This window comes from Capricornis sumatraensis, chromosome 4 (assembly GCF_032405125.1).
Source record: "Capricornis sumatraensis isolate serow.1 chromosome 4, serow.2, whole genome shotgun sequence".
NCBI lineage: Eukaryota > Metazoa > Chordata > Mammalia > Artiodactyla > Bovidae > Capricornis > Capricornis sumatraensis.
This window is the reverse complement of record NC_091072.1, coordinates 62,695,118-62,710,592: the sequence shown is the minus strand read 5'-3', so window position 1 is coordinate 62,710,592 and position 15,475 is coordinate 62,695,118. Positions and strand designations below refer to the sequence as shown.

Genomic DNA, 15,475 nt, shown 5'->3' with positions numbered 1-15,475 from the left:
CAGGATTTGAATTCTCAACATGACCAACAAAACTGAACACAAAACCTTTTCCTGTCATCTACTTCTCAGAGTTCATTTAGAAAAATTAGCTGTTTATTTAGGATAAATTATTTGCTAATTGAACTTTAAAAGAATACATGTCAAAGCAAGTCTAATCATATTACAATCAACCACACAGAATAACAGAATAAAATTTATGTAACACAAGTACATATACACACATTTTAGAATGCTTATATTTGGAAAATACAATGTTAAACATAACATACTCCATATATCCATCCACATATATATAAACAATAAATACATTCACACCTATAAGGCATATTTTCATATTATAGAACTAGAGATGCAAAACAGTTGATTCAAATTCCCTAAAACAAATGATAAACAGGAAACATTAAGACTAAGGAGTGAAGAAGGAAATACAAAATATCTATCTACAATTCAATATATTTTCCACACTATTATGCTTAAATGAGTTTTTAGTTTAGCATGGCTAGACTCAGAAGTAAAAATTCTGGAAGTAAAAAGTAAATATTCTTTATAGAAAAAAATGCTATTAAGGATAATTATTATACAATGGAATATTACTCAGACATAAAAGAACAATGAAATAATGCCATTTACACCAACATGGATAGACCTAGAGATTAGCATACTTGGTGAAGTAAATTAGGTAGAGGAAAAACAAATATCATATGATATCACTTATACATGAAATCTAAAAGATGATACAAATGAACTTATTTACTAAAAAGAAAGACTCACAGACATAGAAAACAAATATATGACTACCAAAGGGGAAAAGGTGAAGGAGGGATAAATTAGGAGCTTGGATTTAACAGATATACCTTACTATATATAAAAGAGATAAACAACGTCCTATTGCATAGCAAAGGGAACTATATTCAATATCTTGTAATAACCTATAGTGGAAAAATATTGGGATTTTGTTTTTAAAAAAGTTTTTGCATGTAATGTCAGTCACTTGAATACAACTATGAATAGGCAACTTTATAAATTTTCTTTTAAACTTTGGATGAGTGAGGTGAAATGGAAAAATGCTATGAGAGCAGGAAAAAAAAGATAAGAAGAATGTTAAAATTCAGTATAACTTTTGCTTCTAGCCTTAAACAAATTTAAAAAATGGAAAATTAAAACTTCCTTTAACTTTCTAAGCATCAAGCAAAGAAGGACAATGACACTTGATTGATAATAAAACAAAAACAAAAAACAGATGAGGGGAGCCCTATCTAAAGAGTTTAGAACTTGGATAGATTTTTAGTCTGTGCAGCAGCAAGAGAGAATCTGAGTGGAGGCCATTTGCATCCCTAAATTGAGAAGATGGAGCTGGGAACCCTAGAAATCCAGGGGGGTTAGAATTAGCAAGCAGAAAACTGTTGAGAAAGATAACTCATATCTGTAAAGGTTCTCTCTCCAGTTTTCAGTACTAATGAGAACTGATCAGCATATATATACACAAAGAAATACCTAAAGACAGTATAGTGGGTTGATTTCCTTATGTCTACCCAAAACCCCAGAATGTGACTTTATTAGCAAGAAAGTCATTGTCAATGCAGTTATAGTAAAGATGAGGTCATGCTGGATTAAGAGTGGGCCCACTATCCAATGAGGGCATAGTAACCCATCTAGTACTCTTCCCTGAAGAATCCCCATGGACAGAGGAGCCTGGCAGGCTGCAGTCTACTGGGTCACAAAGAGTGGGACATGACTGCACGACAAAGCACAGCACAGCACCATCTAATGACTGATGTTCTTATACAAAGAGGAGAAAATAGAGAGAAACAGACAGGGAAAAAGGCTAGGTAAAGATGGAGCAGATTACAGTGATATAGCAACATGCCAAGGAATGTCGAAGATTGCCAGCAACCGCCAGAAGTTAGGAAAAGAGGCATAGAACAGATTCTTTCCCAGAGCCTTCAGAAGGAACCAGCTGTGCTTGATACCTTGATTGTTGGACTCTGGCCTCCAGCACCGTGACAGAATAAATCCCTGCTCTTTAAGCCACTCAGTTTCTGGTAAATTATTACAGCAGGTCTAGGAAAATACAGTTTGGAAAGTACCTTCTGAAAGGATCAGATATAAGCTCACAACTAGGAATAGTTCTTCAGCAGCTGGAGTGGAAATCCTCATAATGCAAAGTCTATCAAGTGGAGAGGTCAGAAGGGCCTTGTGTCAGCAAGGGAGCAAAATTAGCCCTATCCTAAATGTTGCTATGCTTCCCAGGTGGCTCAGTGGTAAGAATCTTCCTACCAATGCAGAAGTGGGTTCTATCCTTGGGTAGGGAAGATACCCTGGAGAAGGAAGTGCTAACTCACTACAGGATTCTGGCCTGAAAATCCCATGGACAGAGAAGCCTGGCAGGCTACAGTTCATGGGGTTGCAAAAAGAGCCAGACACGACTTAGCTATTAAACAACAATAAACACTGCTATGGTCTCCTAAAACAAAGCTTAAAAACAAGACTTGAAGATGAAACATCTTTCAAATAACTTACATGCATCTGAGAACAATGCTCTACAATATTTACAGGACTACATTAGGTAAAATCAGATACAGTACCTATTAGAAAAATTACCAAGCATGTGAAGAGGTAGAAAAATACAATCCGTGAGGAGAAAAATTAATTCAATCTAAACTGACCAAGAAATTACACAGATGATAAGACCAGTGGAAAAGGATATTAAAGTCCTAAAACAGTTAGAAACATGGGATACATACACATACACACACACACAAAGCTCAAACAGAACTCAAATAGAGATGAAAATGTCTGAGATGAAAAATAAAAGAAATTAAGGACAGATCACACATGCAGAAAAAAATTAGTAAGCTTGAAGCTACAATGGAAGAAATTATCCAAAATGAAAACTGGAAAAATAGCTTTGGAGGGAAGAGGAATAAATACAGAGTAACAGTATTACTTCAAGAAGCCTAAAATACATGTAATTGGTGTCCCAGAGGAAGAAGGGAGAGGAAAGAAAAAATATTTCAAGAAGTTTATAACTGAAACAATTCTAAAATGTATATGAATTAAGACTTACATATTCTAAAAAGCTAAATTAACCTAAGCACAAGAAACATGAAGATAAAACAAATAGCAACTGAAAGCTTACAACTTTTGGCCATTTTCACCCAAACTGTGGTGTTAAGATAAGTCCTGAAGTTGCAACATGCAGCATCATGACTGTAGTTAATAATACTGCATCATATATTTGAAAGTTGCTAAGAGTATAGATCTTAAAAGTCCTCATCAAAAGAAAAAAAAAACTTTGGTAATTATGTGTGGTGACAGATGTTGACTAAATTTATTATGGTAATCATTTGTGTGTGTATGTATACAATTAATTATGTTGTACACTAATACAATGCTATATATCAATTATGTCTCAATTAAAAAATACAGAGAAGAGAAACAATGATAAAGAGAAACTATTAAAAGCAAGGACTGAAAAAAAAAGACATACTACACACAGAAACATAAAGATAAGGATGAAAAGATTTTCCGTTTAACATAACACAAGCCACAGAATATTGAGTAATATTTTTAGATTAATGAATGAAAATCAGCATTGTAGAATTCTATAAGGAAAATATCGTTCAAAAACAAAGGTAAAATAAAGGTATTATATATACCAAAGCTTAAAGAATTCATCACCAGCACGGTTCTACATGGTCAAGAAATGTCAAAGAAAGTCCTTCAGTCACAAGGAAAAATGGTACCAGATGAAAATCTTGATCTAACAAAGGAAGAACACTAGAAATGGTAACTCTACGGGGTAAAACAAAATTTTTTAAAAATTTAATCTCTTCCAAAGATAACTGTTTAAAGTAAAAATTAACAATGTATTGTGGCATTTATAATGTATACTCAATAAAAACATATGCAAATAGCACAAAGGCTATGTTATTATTTAAAATATTTATATATAAACTTATTCACTGTATATGTATTTGTACTATATATACTGACATTTATCATTTATACACATACAATTATAATATTCCTTAATGATAAATTGTGATAAACAAATGATGTAAACCAAAAAAACCCCTAAAGCAATCACTAAAAATACACAGCCAAGATTTATAGCTAATAAGCCAACAAGGAGATAAGAATGGAGTAATACAAAATATTCAATTCAAAGCAGAGAAAAAATGGAACAAAGAACAGATGAGACAAAGAGAAAACAATTAGCAAGATGGTAGATTTACAACCAACTGTATCAGACAACTGAACCTACCATGTAAAAGACAGATTATCTGACCAAACAAAAAAGGAAGACCCAACTATATGTAGCCTATAAAAAATCTACTTTAAGTATAAAGATACAGACAGAGTTAAGAGGTAAAGAGATGAAAAAAGATAAACCATTTATCACTAACAAAAGACAGCTGGAGTAGTTATATTAACATAAGGAAAAGTGAATTTCTTAGTAAAGACTATTACCAGGGATAAAGAAGCTCATTTAATAATGATACAAGGATTAATTCATCAAGAGGACATCAAAATCCTAAATATTGATAATACTTTATTGTAGAGTTTTACAACAAATACAGGAAGCAAAAATTGACAGAACTGAGGAGAAATAGATCAGTCAGTTTGTAATGCTGATCAGTTACAGTCAGAGATTTCAACATCCTTTTCTCAATACTTAATAGAACAAGTAGACAAAATATTGTTCAAGACTTAACACTTAACCAACTGGGGGATCATTATCTTGACTGATGCTTCCAAGAGTGTACATGTATGTCAAAACCTATTAATCTGAACAGTTTAAATACAAGAGGATTCTTAAAAAGTATAAATTATAACTCAATAAAGCTGTTAAAAAACCTTAATGCAAATCAAAAACTTTCTGCAACATTTGCAATCACTTAAAACTCAAAGTTAAAAAGGAAAAAAACAAAAAGAACCAGAATTTCATACCTGGTGAACACTGGAAGTTGCGACTGAATAACCTGGACTCTAATCACAACAAGTAACAGTGTACTGAACATCAAGACAATGAGTTTTATTAGTGTCTGCAGCATAGACAATGGAATACTACCCTTTCCACGAAGAAACTGTCCAGCAGTAGTACATAACAATGGCAAAGTATACTAGAAAAAGAAAAAAAAAAATAAGTAAAAAATAGCAATTTACTGTAATGTTTTCAACAACTGTACTTTCTAACTGCAAGACTAAATAAAAACTGACTATAATTATAAAATCAACATGGAACTGGTGGAACTGATAATGAATAAAACTGAGCTGAACAGTCTTCTCCAATAATGAATTATACTATACAGTATTACTGGGTGCTTTCCCAAACTGCCCAATAGTTCCTTTACTGAAACTTAAAAATCTGTCCTTAAAAAACTGAAGGTGTAATATGAAATGTTAAGTAATATTCAGTGGGTATGAAGGTAAAACATGCTTACTTTTTGCAAATTTTTGCTAAATATTATTGATAAAGCAATTTATATGATGCTACATTTAGAAAATAAATTCATCAGAATCTGATTCAAATAGTACAAAAGACAGCAACAAGGAAATTTATATTTCTCCTTACCCCTTGGGCAATAAATACTTCATATACACAGCAAATTCCCACAACTGTTATTCCTTGTTCTTTACACAGTGTTGCAACAGCCACTAAAAAAACTGTCAATGCAATTGGAGTCCACACTACAATTCAGGAACAGAAAAATATAAAAACACACAGAAACAATTCTATAATATCATAAAAGAATAAGACAACAATTAGATATTACTGAAAAACTTCAAATGTTGTAAGCAATTTCTGCTTTATATATTCAAAAAAATACATTAATATATATAACTTGATTGAGTTTTACAGCTAACGGAAAAGTATTGAATATCAGACATTTACCTATGGAATTATCTGGTCCTTTTGATTTAGTATATGACAAAAATGCAGCTAGAAAAAAGATAGATGACAGAAGTTCTGCTCTTCCTACAACACCTGTTACCTACAAAGGGAAAGGCAGGGGGGTCCATATTAATGAAAAGCATTTTGAAATTTTAACTATATATAATTGCAACAGCAGTTTAATTAGAAATTAAGCTGCTGTAACTTATCAAGTGCATATTTCTGTTTTATAGGTATTCCTTGAGTGCCCTCATGTGGTGAATTTGTGTATCTTACATAAAAATGTATTCATCAGTAACTATAACAGCTTTTATTATTTTAACTATCAATACTTATAGACTCCGAGGAAGTTGCAGAAATAGTACAGAGAGGTCCTGTTTACCCTTTACCCAGCTTCCTTCAATAGTAACATCTTACAAAATTATATAGTATACCATCTAGACTTAGTTCTAAATTTTTTTTTAAATACAAAAGTGTTCTAAAATATAAATGTATAATAAACTCAATACAATGCATCATATCTCACAAATAAAACCTGAAAAGTTTAAAAAGACAATACATTTAAAATATCCTTTTAAACTCAAAAAAATTTCAATATAAAATCCCCCCAAACTCCCTTTAAAGTGTTCTGAACTCACTATAAAACTTAAAACAACCTATCATTTTTGTAGATGTATAGAAAAATGTTCAGTTAGATACCAAAAGGTTCAGGATATTGGGAGAGACACACAACACCCCTGCAACACACAAACACAACTCTGCAAAGTTTAAACACACAGACTATTGTTTCAAACTAAAAGCTTGTAATAAAACAACTGAATAGAGTCCTCCTTGCTCTGTTGAGAGGCAATTCTGGAGTCTCAAGATTACCGAATTAAGTAAGGTTATAATTTGAATATGTGCTGATCATAAGCATACTGGCAATAGTAGAGACAGTGCACAATTTTTAAACACATGGTAATAAATAATATGAAATTACTGAGCATCATCTGTTAGGATGTCTGCTTATATGTGCATGTATTTTGATACATTTGCATGCCTTACATAAGTTTCTCATTATTTTCTGTCCTTTGAAACACAAACAAAGCCAAGTTGACAAACACTTAAAATCTTCATTCATAAAAAAAAATTAGCAAAGAAAAGAACTGTATTTATTTATATTTTACATTGCTAAAGTTGAATAATTACACGTTATATGTTTATGTTTCAAAAATTGTTTTAAATTGAAAAATTTTACACAATAGGAAAGCTACATCCTGTGCACTAGGAAGGTAAGACACTGTACCAAATTAAGGAGTCTTTAAATACTTGAAGTCATGGTTAATTTTTTTTCCTTAAAAACATATACCATCATAGTCATGTGTAGGAATAATGCAAAAAATAAATTTTACTTACTGCTTCTGTGTGTATTGGGTGCACTGCAAAAAGTAAAGAGGCAATCATACTACTCTGGTTATTCAGAAAAAGTCTGCAGACTTTAAGAAATATTACACTAACCACAGCATGAAAAATCATATTTAGGAGATGATATGACATTGGTGTTAGTTCACTGAACAGATAATTTAAGCGAAATGTCAATACTGTTAAAGGACGGTAAGACTTGTGGCTTCTCTCCTATAAGGAAAAAAACAATCATTGATTACTAAAGTATCCTGGTTCTTCTGGATACATAAACTAATTACTGCTTTTACTACTAAAGAATCTACATTTGGCTGAGAAATAGCAATAAACTAATAAAAGTCTCAAGAATAACATAAACATAAAAGATAGCTTTATGTGGGTTTTTTCGTGTGTGTGTTTGTGTGTATTTTCCTATTTTCTTTGTCCAAACACAAGGTAATTTCCTCTTTGATATATAATTGAGTTCAGTTCAGTTGCTCAGTTGTGTCTGACTCTGCAACTCCACGGACTGCAGCATGCCAGGCATCCCTGCCCATCACCTACTCCTGGAGCTTGCTCAAACTCATGTCCATTGAGTTGGTGATGCCATATATATATATATATGTGTGTGTGTGTGTGTGTGTGTGTGTATATGTGTATCAGTATATATATATATATACACACACACACATATACATACACACACTGATATATAGTAATCAAAGAATAGAAGAAAAACATTTGACTACTAATTCAATACACAGATTAAGAAAATAGGATAATAGTGGCATTAATCAAACTGTAGTACAGGATTTCCCTCCAAAGCCTGTTTCCCAAACTATTACCAAAAAACATTGATGTAACTGCTGGCTAGATTTTCAAAAGGAAACATAAGAATAGAATGATCACCCAGTGCCATTTAAATAACAATGGCTCAAAAAGGTTGCCTAGTTGTTTTATGAAAAAACACCTCCATAATGTATAAACCTGAATATATTAAACCAAAAATTCCTAAGTACTACACAGGGAATGATATAAGAGAAAAACTTTCTTAAAGAATAGACACCTTTGCTATTGTGGTCTCTACTTGTAGCAGATAAAAATTTTATGTTAGGTACTGAATTTCTTTATAAACTGAAAGTTACATTTAACAAGAAATATTTTTACTCCAAGACAAAGTCAAGCAGATTAAGAATAAAACACACAAGTTAAAAAGATACAAAATATTATGCTAGTCATTTTTTCATAATTTTATATAAAGGCATCCACACTCACATTCCTTGCTCTCCTACCTCTACCGTATTTCACTATAACCCTGTTTTATAGCTACAGACTTAAGCCTGCTCATCCCCAATAGGGAACACTGGGAAGCACAAGAACCAAACATTTCCCGTTTTGAAATTATGAACATTTAAATATCTCCGTCTGTACTGACTACATACAACATGAGTGCTACCTACCTCAAATGTTTTTCTCTTTCTTGCCTAATTCCTGTACATCCTTCAGATTTCACCTCAAACATACAGAAATGTTTTTAAGCCAATGTACTGAACTGAAATCATTTATACCAGAAAGCAACTTTAAGGTCAAAATCTAATGTCATGATTAAAACCACAGTAGATACTAGCATAATTTGGGGCCAGAGGGTATGGGTACAGAGGAATGAATTATCTAGAAAATAATGTAGTAATTATCAAGAAAATAATATCATGACAGGACCATATTTTCCCTTTGTTATCAAAAGACATTTCTTCTAAAAGCTAGAACTGGGTGAGAACAGAAAGGCTGCAGGAAAATAAATAACCTGCCTCTTTATTACGAAAAAAAATACTTGCTTGTGAGTAAAAGAATGAAGGATTCCATATCCCTTCTTGAGAAGTTTCCAAGTTTGGAGAATTTGGAAAGGGGCCATGAATGACAAATAACAAAAAGAGTGTTACATGCTATGTTTCAACAACTATGCGCTACATATTACAGACAAATTAATTAATGAATCCTCAAAGTTTATTCTTTTATAGATCAGGAAAATACCTCATTACCTAAAAGCTGTGTCCCCACCTACTTCACACAGCTTTTATATCATACAACTAAAATTAGAATCCAATCTATACGATCCTAAGCTGACAGGTGTTTGATTCTTAACAGTTTAACACTGACCTTCAAAATAACGTTACTAGCAAAGGAAAAATACCTTCATAAAAACAACCTAAACTTTTGGGTTCTCAGTATAAAATCAAAATAATTATTAGATATGAGATATGGCACAAATTAAAATTTTTAATAAATATTTTTTTCTGCAGAAAAAGTTAATATGTGTACTTTCCATTTTTATTCAATCTGTAATGAAGCTATATAATATTTAACTGGTTAATGCTTAGTTGCTCAGTTGTGTCCGACTCTTTGCAACCCCATGGACTGTAGCCTGCCAGGCTCCTCTGTCCATGGGGATTCTCCAGGCAAGAATACTGGAGTGGGAACACTGGGAAGCACAAGAACCATGCCCTCCTCCAGAGGATCCTCCCAACTGAAGGATCGATCCCAGGTCTCCCACATTGCAGGCGGATTCTTTACCAACTGAGCCACTAGGGAAGTCCTTTTAAATGGTTAAATATACCACAAACAGTTATATCCTTTGCTTGACTCATAAGAAAGAAAAAAGAAATGAATTCAATTAGCAAGAAATAGTTATGTATTGCCCTTATTGTCAGAGAAGGCAATGGCAACCCACTCCAGTACTCTTGCCTGGAAAATCCCATGCACAGAGGAGCCTGGTGGGCTGCAGTCCATGGGGTCCCGAAGAATTGGACATGACTGAGCAACTTCACTTTCACTTTTCACTTTCATTCACTGGAGAAGGAAATGGCAACCCACTCCAGTGTTCTTGCCTGGAGAATCCCAGGGAAGGTAGAGCCTGATGGGCTGCCGTCTATGGGGTCACACAGAGTCGGACACGCCTGAAGGGACTGAGCAGCAGCAGCAGCCCTTACTGTCCTCCTAATATATTTGTTTTTTACACACATGTATTAATTTTAAAACATTTAAGCCAAGGTACACAATCAAGGAAAGTATCAGGTACTCCTTTAAAAAAGACAATCACGTTTTCCACTTCCTATCTAATGTATTACAAATATTCATGTCTTATATGGAATTTCTGAGGAAAAACTAAAGTACTGAAACATTTTAAAATCTGAGATACATATAAGTAATTCATACTTACTTCAGACATAGGGGTCCCCCAGAAATCATTCTGAAATAAAGTTTTTAAAGGTGTAGATGGATGCAGGTCTTTATTATCCAGTATTGCTGAAACATCGTCAAAAACAAAACCACAGAACAGGCTGTTCCAATAGCAAACAGCAACCACACCAACTATTAAGGTTACTTCTTTGAGGTTAATATCAGCCATCTTTTCCATAAGCACCTGTGGACAGGATCTGGGGAAAAGAACATGAAGATACAATGAAATAGTGAAGTTGCTCAGTCGTGTGTGACTCTCTGCGATCTGATGGAGTGTAGCCTACCAGTCTCCCCCATCCATGGGATTTTCCAGGCAAGAGTACTGGAGTGGATTGCCATTTCCTTCTCCAGGGGATCTTCCCAACTCAGGGATCGAACCCAGGTCTCCTGCATTGTAGACACATGCTTTACCATCTGAGCCACCAGGGAAGTCCTCTGAGGCACAAGGGAAGCCCAAAATGAAATAAACAACATTTTTTTTTTTTGAAATAAGTACAGTTTTAATAGAAGGATAATAAGTAAAATAAAGACAGAATGTGAATTCTCACAGAGAATTAATTCTTTAAAACTCAGTTCAAAAACCATCCACCTAAGGAGTACGTCAAGGCTGTATATTGTCACCCTGCTTATTTAACTTATATGCAGAGCACATCATGAGAAACGCTGGGCTGGAAGAAGCACAAGCTGGAATCAAGATTGCTGGGAGAAATATCAATCACCTCAGATATGCAGATGACACCACCCTTATGGCAGAAACTTAAGAGGAACTAAAAAGCCTCTTGATGAAAGTGAAAGAGGAGAGTCAAAAAGTTGGCTTAAAGCTCAACATTCAGAAAACGAAGATCATGGCATCTGGTCCCATCACTTCATGGGAAATAGATGGGGAAACAGTGGAAACAGTGTCAGACTTTTATTTTCTTGGGCTCCAAAATCACTGCAGATGGTGACTGCAGTCATGAAATTAAAAGATGCTTACTCATTGGAAGAAAAGTTATGACCAACCTAGATAGCATATTCAAAAGCAGAGACATTACTTTGCCAACTAAGGTCCGTCTAGTCAAGTCTATGGTTTTTCCTGGGGTCATGTATGGATGTGAGAGTTGGACTGTAAAGAAAGCTGAGTGCTGAAGAATTGATGCTTTTGAATTGTGGTGTTGGAGAAGAGTCTTGAGAGTCCCTTGGACTGCAAGGAGATCCAACTTGTCCATTCTGAAGGAGATCAGCCCTGGGATTTCTTTGGAAGGAATGATGCTAAAGCTGAAACTCCAGTACTTTGGCCACCTCATGCGAAGAGTTGACTCATTGGAAAAGACTTTGATGCTGGGAGGGATTGGGGGCAGGAGGAGAAGGGGACGACAGAGGATGAGATGGCTGGATGGCATCACTGACTCGATGAACGTGAATCTGAGTGAACTCTGGGAGTTGGTGATGGACAGGGAGGCCTGGCGTGCTGCGATTCATGGGGTCGCAAAGAGTCGGACACGACTGAGCGACTGAACTGAACTGAATAAGCATTAGTAGACCACCTCTCCATATTCCAGAGGTAGAAGGAAATGGCAGCCCACTCCAGTACTCTCGGCTGGAAAATTCCATGGATAGAGGAGCCTGGTAGGCTACAATCCATGGAGCTGCAAAGAGTCAGACAGGACTGAGAAACTTCACTCACTCACTCACTCTCTTTCATGTGTGTTTTCATACCTCTATTACAGTTCTTTATCACATCAATAAGCAGAGACATTACTTTGCCGACTAAGGTCCGTCTAGTCAAGGCTATGGCTTTTCCTGGGGTCATGTATGGATGTGAGAGTTGGACTGTGAAGAAGGCTGAGCACCGAAGAATTGATGCTTTTGAACTGTGGTGTTGGAGAAGACTCTTGAGAGTCCCTTGGACTGCAAGGAGATCCAACCAGTCCATTCTGAAGAAGATCAGCCCTGGGATTTTTTTGGAAGGAATGATGCTAAAGCTGAAACTCTAGTACTTTGGCCATCTCATGCGAAGAGTTGACTCATTGGAAAAGACCCTGATGCTGGGAGGGATTGGGGGCAGGAGGAGAAGGGGACGACAGAGGATGAGATGGCTGGATGGCATCAGTGACTCAACGGACGTGAATCTGAGTGAACTCCGGGAGTTGGTGATGGACAGGGAGGCCTGGCGTGCTGCGATTCATGGGGTTGTAAAGAGTCGGGCACGACTGAGTGACTGAACTGAACTGAACCTTCCCTGGTGGCTCAGAGGTTAAAGACTCTGCCTGGAATGCGGGAATGGCAAACCACTCCAGTACTCTTGCCTGGAGAATCCCATGGAGGGAGGAGCCTGGTAAGCTACACTCCATGGGGTCACAAAGAGTCAGACAGGACTGAGAGACTTCACCTTCATGTTCACATTCTTTAGCTAACTAGATAGCTAACTTCTTCAGCTGTCACAGGTCAGTTACCTGGGAAACGAAGATAACTAAAGAAAACCTGGTATGATATGTCCCAGCAGGATCTAAATGAATCCTTGTGGGAAAACAAATACATACTTAAAAAGACAATGATCATGAGTTTTCTAAAATGTATATAAATCTTAGATAAAATCTTGATAAAATGTAGATAAATTTCAGTACCTTATGAATCTGAAGATGAACTATTACTTAAATCTAGAGTCCAAAATTGTAGCCTGAAGCCTTGCTCAGATTGATCAAGTCTGAAATGTCTGTCTGAATGCCTTTAAGCTCACTGTATACTAGCCAGTTTACTACAGTTCCATTATCTTTCACTGAGGTTGAGTTATTCGATGGATTTACGTTATCTGCTTGGCCCCTGGGGTATAGAAGCAGTTTATGATCCAGATATAAACCACTGTTTTTCTTTTTCCCAATGTAACAAAAGCCTTCAATCTACAGACTGGCCTTCATTCATACATGACAATGTATAATTTAAGTCAATGCTTTAAAAAGAATCCAGTAAAACAATGCTTATAGAGGAGAAAGAACTATATGAACTGGAGGTTACTGAAGAAACAACCCTATTATAAAAATAAGGATGCTGATGATTTACTTTTCTAGTTTGAGTAGTGTCATTAGCATAACTTGAGTTTATCACTTGTGGAGAGAACCTTCTCCACATATGTAAACCATCTTAACCTGTGAATATGTTAACTTATACCAAAATAGACTTCACAGGTGCAACTAAATTTAGGATTTTGAGATGAGGATATTATCCTGGACCATTTAGGTGGGCCAATTCAATGAAAAGAAACCTCACAAATGAATGAGGGACACAGGAGAGTCAAAAAAAAAAAAAAGCAGAGGTCAGAGTGATATGATGGTTAGCTGGGGGCCACAAGTACAATGGCAGAAGCTGGAACAGGCAAACAAACACATTATTCATTAGAGTTCCTCAAAGGACTACAGCTTGTTGAGGATTTCCGACTTCCAGAACTGTAAAATAATAAATCTGTTATTTTAAGCTACCACATTTGTGGCATGTGTTACAGTAGGAACAGGAAATTAATGTATCATTCACAGAGCCAAAAGATCTGGAACCTGAGATAAATCTGTAGGAGTTCTGGTCAGATCAGAGAAGAACAACAAGAGACATCAAATCAGGTGTAAGATTGGTATAAAAAGGCATACACAAGAGCCTATGAGAAGGTATTAAATTATTTTAGAATTAAGAAAAATTTAGAAAACATTAAACTTTAAACGCAATATGTCAGCAAATTTGGAAAACTCAGCAGTGGCCACAAGACTGGAAAAGGTCAGTTTTCATTCCAATCCCAAAGAAAGGCAATGCCAAAGAATGCTCAAACTACCGCACAATTGCACTCATCTCACACACTAGTAAAGTAATGCTCAAAATTCTCCAAGCCAGGCTTCAGCAGTATGTGAACCTTGAACTTCCAGATGTTCAAGCTGTATTTAGAAAAGGCAGAGGAACCAGAGATCAAATTGCCAACATCCTCTGGATCATCAAATAAGCAAGAGAGATCCAGAAAAACATCTACTTCTGCTTATTGACTATGCCAAAGCCTTTGACTGTATGGACCACAACTGTGAAAAATTCTTCAAGAGATGGGAATACCAGACCACCTGACCTGCCTCTTGAGAAATCTGTATGCAGGTCACGAAGCAACAGTTAGAACTGGACATGGAACAACAGACTGGTTCCAAATCAGGAAAGGAGTACATTAAGGCTGTATATTGTCACCCTGCTTATTTAACTTATATGCAGAGTACATCATGAGAAACGCTGGGCTGGAAGAAGCACAAGCTGGAATCAAGATTGCCGGGAGAAATAACAGTAACTTCAGATATCCAGTACTCTTGCCTGGCAAATCCCATGGACGGAGGAGCCTGCAAGGCTGCAGTCCATTGGGTCACTAGGAGTCGGACACGACTGAACGACTTCACTTAAACTTTTCACTTGCATGCACTGGAGAAGGAAATGGCAACCCACTCCAGTGTTCTTGCCTGGAGAATCCCAGGGACAGGGGAGCCTGGTAGGCTGCTGTCTGTGGGGTTGCAGAGTCGGACACGACTGTAGCGACTTAGCAGCAGTAGCAGATATGCAGATGATACCACACTTAGGGCAGAAACCGAAGAACTAAAGAGCCTCTTGATAAAAGTGAAAGAGGAGAGTGAAAAAGTCAGCTTATAACTCAACGTACAGAAAACTAAGATCATGGCATCTGCTCCCATCACTTCATGGCGATGATGGGTAAACAATGGAAATTTTATTTTAATAAAGTCTAATTTCCCAAGTAGGAAAGCAGAATAAAAATACTGTAAAACATTCAAGATCTCAAAAATGTACCTCCAACAATTCTCCTCTCAGGAAACTAACAGAAGACTTACTCCAATAACATGAGGAAGTAAGAAACACAAAGACAGGGAAATCAGGAGACAGGAAATCAAGCACAAGAGAGTGACAAAGGAAATACCCAAACTACAGCCATTCAACCAGTAATACCCAGGC

General features: G+C 35.9%; 1 protein-coding gene across 1 annotated transcript in view; it reads right to left on the bottom strand.

The window, feature by feature from the left end:
* The window catches only part of TMTC3 (transmembrane O-mannosyltransferase targeting cadherins 3), a 45,391-nt gene that overhangs the window by 24,319 nt on the left and 5,597 nt on the right, over nt 1-15,475 (bottom strand). The window contains exons 2-6 of the mRNA XM_068970341.1: nt 10,497-10,713; nt 7,295-7,513; nt 5,900-5,999; nt 5,579-5,694; nt 4,954-5,126 (exon numbers count right to left, since the gene is read on the bottom strand). Of these exons, the coding sequence (XP_068826442.1) occupies nt 4,954-5,126; nt 5,579-5,694; nt 5,900-5,999; nt 7,295-7,513; nt 10,497-10,694 (806 nt within the window). The 5' untranslated portion in view covers nt 10,695-10,713. The remainder of the gene's footprint in view (nt 1-4,953; nt 5,127-5,578; nt 5,695-5,899; nt 6,000-7,294; nt 7,514-10,496; nt 10,714-15,475) is intronic.